The sequence below is a fragment of the Nanorana parkeri genome, unplaced genomic scaffold, assembly GCF_000935625.1.
Source record: "Nanorana parkeri isolate BGI_ZX_2015 unplaced genomic scaffold, ASM93562v1 scaffold2751, whole genome shotgun sequence".
In the NCBI taxonomy this organism is placed as follows: domain Eukaryota; kingdom Metazoa; phylum Chordata; class Amphibia; order Anura; family Dicroglossidae; genus Nanorana; species Nanorana parkeri.
Window position 1 is genome coordinate 101,449 of NW_017309019.1, and position 5,727 is coordinate 107,175.

The window sequence follows — 5,727 nt, forward strand, 5'->3', positions numbered from 1 at the left end:
CTGGTGACACGTGTTATCACAACACACCAACGTGCACTGACCCCTATAGCCGGAGTAAGGGGACCTCCAGGTCTGAGGATCGGGGCAGCAATGGCCGGGCCTCTTATTTGTATATATTAATGAGTTCATTACCGCCTCCTCCTCCAGGACTCACGTCGTCCAACCTGCTGACCAACCCGACAAACCGGTTCCTGATCCACTTACAAGGTGTGTTCACTGGAAACAGGTTCATTGCTGTTGACATTTTCTCGCACTTTCCACTTCCAGATTTTATGGCCGATGAAGACTTTCCATTTACCGACTAATCGCATATCAAACACAGCGGCGACGCCGAGAACTAACTGCCGAGATAAAATCAGCCAGATCCATAGAAAGACTTTCAATGTGTCAGAGGGGACTGGAGGGAGAAACAGAGGGAGGCAGGAAATATAGAAAAGGAGGTGAACCCTGAGAACCAATCAAATGTCAGCATGGTAGATGCTCAAGAGATGACCCCCCCCTGACATTCTATAACACTCAGTGAGATAACCGAGTTCCCGGGTCTGTACACCTGATGTGCCCATTATGAGGGGCCCCCACCATCCCTGTGCTGAGATCCCGGGTCTGTACACCCCCTGTGCCCATTATGAGGGGCCCCCACCATCCCTGTGCTGAGATGCCGGGTCTGTACACCCCCTGTGCCCATTATGAGGGGCCCCCACCATCCCTGTGCTGAGTTCCCGGGTCTGTACACCCGCTGTGCCCATTATGAGGTGAGATGCCGGGTCTGTACACCCCCTGTGCCCATTATGAGGGGCCCCCACCATCCCTGTGCTGAGTTCCCGGGTCTGTACACCCGCTGTGCCCATTATGAAGGGCCCCCACCATCCCTGTGCTGAGTTCCCGGGTCTGCACACCCGCTGTGCCCATTATGAGGGGCCCCCACCATCCCTGTGCTGAGTTCCCGGGTCTGTACACCTGCTCTGTGTGAATTGCACTGTACAGTGAGGAGCGGCACCACGATGGATATACTGTGTGCTGCATTGCTCAACAACAGGGTCATGTGCGTTTTTTTATCCATTGTGGTACATTGGCGGCCTCACATAATGACCGGACTTCCTTACCGCAACGCACATTAGCTTCTGTATGTTAACGCACCGCTGCAGATCGCTTAGAAGCCCAATACAGCACTCTGTGGGGGTTTGTTTACACGTTTGGCTCGCATGTTGCGTTATGAATAGGCTGCCGAAGCACCACAACGAATGGAAAAACATTATCCCCACTATCCCTCCCACCCACACCAATGAATTGGGGGCCATTCTTCCCTGGGCCCCAAAAGGGTGGCATGGAGGATGGAGAGAGAGGAGAGGAAGGAGAGAGGGAAGGGAGAGAGGAAAGGGAAGGGTGAACGAGGGGGAGAGGGAAGGGATGGGTGACGGGGAGAGGAGGAGGAGATGATGGAGGTTGAGAAAGGGGAGAGGAGGGGGATGGAGACAGAGAGGATGGATGTATAGAAGGGAGAGAGGAGGGGGAAGGGAAAGGTGACAGAAAGGATGGAAGTAGAGAAGGATGAGAGAAGATGGAGATAGAGAAGTGAGAGAGGGAAGGAAAGGGTGAAGGAGATGATGGAAGTAGAGAAGGAGGAGAGGAGTGGGAAGAGTGACAGAGAAGATGAGACAGGGAAGGGTGAGAGGAGATGATGGAGAAGGGAGATAGAAGAGAAGGGTGACAGAGAGGTTGGAGACACGGAAGGGAGAGGAGAGAGGGAAGGGTGACGGAGAGGATGGAGGTAGGGAAGGGAAGGGTGACGGAGAGGATGGAGCTAGGGAAGGGAGAGAGGGAAGGGTGACGGAGAGGAAAGAGGCAGGAGGAGGCAGAGCCAGCTTTGCTGACACAGGAAGAAGCTGTCAGTGTGTAGGACCCAGCAGCTGGCAGATGTGACCCGGGGGTGTGTGCGCACTAGTGTGGGAGGGGATCCCTGTGTGTACATAGAGATCCGTCTCACATATATTCATGTCTCCCAGCCTGGTTGCTCCTTTCTCGCTCAGCATCCTCACCTTGGTACATCGGACATCATAGGACGCCCCCCCCCCGGGTACACACGGACAGCTGTCAGCCAGTGACGGAGCAGTGCTGGGCGGTGACCTGCTGCACCTGTCTGGCTGGAAGAACCGGATCCACCGCCCCGGACCGCCATATGGATGTGCTGGAGAGCAACCGAGACTGACTGACCGAGCTGTGCGTGTGAGTGGCCCCTCAGTCTGACATCCCACCACCACCACTACTACCACCACCATCATCCTCACCACCTCCAGCCACCATGTCCAGGGAATCCGTGCAGATCCCAGATGACCGGGACTTTCACAACTTCAGGACTGAGTGCGACTCGGAGGCGGGCTGGACGCTGACTTATAACAAGTCGGGGATCACGGTGTGGGTGCAGATCCTGGAGGAGGAGCGGGCCCTGCACAAGATCAAGGTGAGACCCCGAGATCACGTGTGTGTGTGTGCGCAACCAATCATGGGAGAAGGGCCAATGTCTCCTATGGGCTGCACTCCATGGACTTGTGTCTTTCCTCCAGAATACTGTGTGAGAAACCTCAGATTGAAGCTGAGAGCTGCCGGGCCACCTGCTGGTTCCGGGGCAGAGAACCTGACTCAGCTTCATTCATACGACTAATGACGTAGCTGAGAACTGGAGGGAGAAAGCGTGGCAGCTTCTGGCTGGGGCTTCTCACACAGGTGTTTTTACTTCCTGCGCATGATCCAGTTTGATACATTGTATATAATCCCCCCCATGTACATTGAATGTGGGGGGGAGGGGTCTACTTTGTTACATTGTATCTCGTAATAGTCTCAGTATCAGCTTCATGCCCGAAGGATGAATGAGACGTGTAACTGCTGAGAGATTATTCACCCGCGGGGAAAAGGCAATCGAGGATATGATGATCGGCTGCTATAAATAACTGAGCGGGTCACACGGAGAATCCAGAGGGAAGATATCCTCCCTGAGGGTGGCCCTTGTCCTGGAGAGAACAGAGCTTTATTCACCAGCTGCGGAAAGGGTTCTTTCCTGTAACAGTTGTGTTTTAAAGGGTTCTTGTATGTAGGAGCTGTGCGGAAAGGGTTCTTTCCCGTAAGAACAGTGCGGAAAGGGTTCTTTCCCGTAAGAACAGTGCGGAAAGGGTTCTTTCCCGTAAGAACAGTGCGGAAAGGGTTCTTTCCCGTAAAAACTTGGTGTCACTCCGTTGATCCGGGATATATCCTGTTGTCTTGGAAATGTTTTTTGGGAATATAACGTCGGTGACCATTGCTGGAAATGTTTGTTTCCTGTCATACTGATCCCTGGCTTTCTAGGCCGCTGACCCGGAACAAGTACCAGGAGTCTCGGCTTCATTTTGATTTCTTCTTCTTTCTGCCTGCTGTTCCTGGTCAGTGACTCGGCCGTATCACAGCCAGGCGACGAGCATTGTCAGAGGACGCTCAGTAACGGCGGCCCCCATACTGACAACAGGGGACTATTGGGGATCACTCGGGATTTGCAGTTTATGGGGGTTTTCTGCCGTCTCTGGATCAGGAGGAGATTGTCTGTTATATAAAGTTACATCGAATGGACATCAAACTAGAAACACACCGGGTATATCGGGGTATGTAGCGGGTATGTCGGGGTATGTAGCGGGTATGTCGGGGTATGTGGAGGGTATGTCGGGGTATGTGGAGGGTATGTCGGGGTATGTAGCGGGTATGTCGGGGTATGTGGAGGGTATATCGGGGTATGTAGCGGGTATGCCGGGGTATGTGGAGGGTATATCGGGGTGTAGCGGGTATGTCGGGGTATGCAGAGGGTATGTCGGGGTATGTAGCGGGCATGTGGAGGGTATATCGGGGTATGTAGCGGGTATGTCGGGGTATGTGGAGGGTATGTCGGGGTATGTGGAGGGTATGTCGGGGTATGTGGAGGGTATGTCGGGGTATGTGGAGGGTATGTCGGGGTATGTGGAGGGTATGTCGGGGTATGTGGAGGGTATGTCGGGGTATGTGGAGGGTATGTCGGGGTATGTGGAGGGTATGTCGGGGTATGTAGCGGGTATGTCGGGGTATGTGGAGGGTATGTCGGGGTATGTAGCGGGTATGTCGGGGTATGTAGCGGGTATGTCGGGGTATGTAGCGGGTATGTCGGGGTATGTAGCGGGTATGTCGGGGTATGTAGCGGGTATGTCGGGGTATGTAGCGGGTATGTCGGGGTATGTAGCGGGTATGTCGGGGTATGTAGCGGGTATGTCGGGGTATGTAGCGGGTATGTCGGGGTATGTAGCGGGTATGTCGGGGTATGTAGCGGGTATGTCGGGGTATGTAGCGGGTATGTCGGGGTATGTAGCGGGTATGTCGGGGTATGTAGCGGGTATGTCGGGGTATGTAGCGGGTATGTCGGGGTATGTAGCGGGTATGTCGGGGTATGTAGCGGGTATGTCGGGGTATGTAGCGGGTATGTCGGGGTATGTAGCGGGTATGTCGGGGTATGTAGCGGGTATGTCGGGGTATGTAGCGGGTATGTCGGGGTATGTAGCGGGTATGTCGGGGTATGTAGCGGGCATGTGGAGGGTATATCGGGGTATGTAGCGGGTATATCGGGGTATGTAGCGGGTATGTAGCGGGTATGTGGAGGGTATATCGGGGTATGTAGCGGGTATATCGGGGTATGTAGCGGGTATATCGGGGTATGTAGCGGGTATATCGGGGTATGTAGCGGGTATATCGGGGTATGTAGCGGGTATATCGGGGTATGTAGCGGGTATATCGGGGTATGTAGCGGGTATATCGGGGTATGTAGCGGGTATATCGGGGTATGTAGCGGGTATATCGGGGTATGTAGCGGGTATATCGGGGTATGTAGCGGGTATATCGGGGTATGTAGCGGGTATATCGGGGTATGTAGCGGGTATATCGGGGTATGTAGCGGGTATATCGGGGTATGTAGCGGGTATATCGGGGTATGTAGCGGGTATATCGGGGTATGTAGCGGGTATATCGGGGTATGTAGCGGGTATATCGGGGTATGTAGCGGGTATATCGGGGTATGTAGCGGGTATATCGGGGTATGTAGCGGGTATATCGGGGTATGTAGCGGGTATATCGGGGTATGTAGCGGGTATATCGGGGTATGTAGCGGGTATATCGGGGTATGTAGCGGGTATATCGGGGTATGTAGCGGGTATATCGGGGTATGTAGCGGGTATATCGGGGTATGTAGCGGGTATGTAGCGGGTATGTGGAGGGTATATCGGGGTATGTGGAGGGTATGTGGAGGGTATGTCGGGGTATGTGGAGGGTATGTCGGGGCATGTGGAGGGTATATCGGGGTATGTAGCGGGTATGTAGCGGGTATGTCGGGGTATGCAGCGGGTATGTAGCGGGTATGTGGAGGGTATATCGGGGTATGTGGAGGGTATGTGGAGGGTATGTGGAGGGTATGTGGAGGGTATGTGGAGGGTATGTGGAGGGTATGTGGAGGGTATGTGGAGGGTATGTGGAGATCTCCCCCTCCCGTTGGTTTGGATGATCGGATTGCGCGGATCTCGGACCGGTTCTCCCACTTCTTATGAATTGAACTTTTCACCTAGTAAAAGTTTTTTTCACTCGTCTTTCCCCTCCCGGCGGCTGGTGAATAATGTCGGTGAAAGTCTCATGGCGGATATCCGTCTCTCACACACACACTACTCTCCCTCGTGTAGTTCTAGAGCCTGCACG

At 54.0% G+C, this 5,727-nt stretch overlaps 1 protein-coding gene across 1 annotated transcript in view; it reads right to left on the bottom strand.

Moving 5' to 3' along the window:
* Positions 1 to 3,596: 3,596 nt before the first annotated feature.
* Positions 3,597 to 5,727, bottom strand: part of LOC108802254 (DNA-directed RNA polymerase II subunit RPB1-like) — a 2,609-nt gene continuing 478 nt past the window's right edge. Inside the window, exon 2 of the mRNA XM_018574121.1 lies at positions 3,597 to 5,572. Coding sequence (XP_018429623.1) covers positions 3,597 to 5,572 — 1,976 coding nt within the window. The remainder of the gene's footprint in view (positions 5,573 to 5,727) is intronic.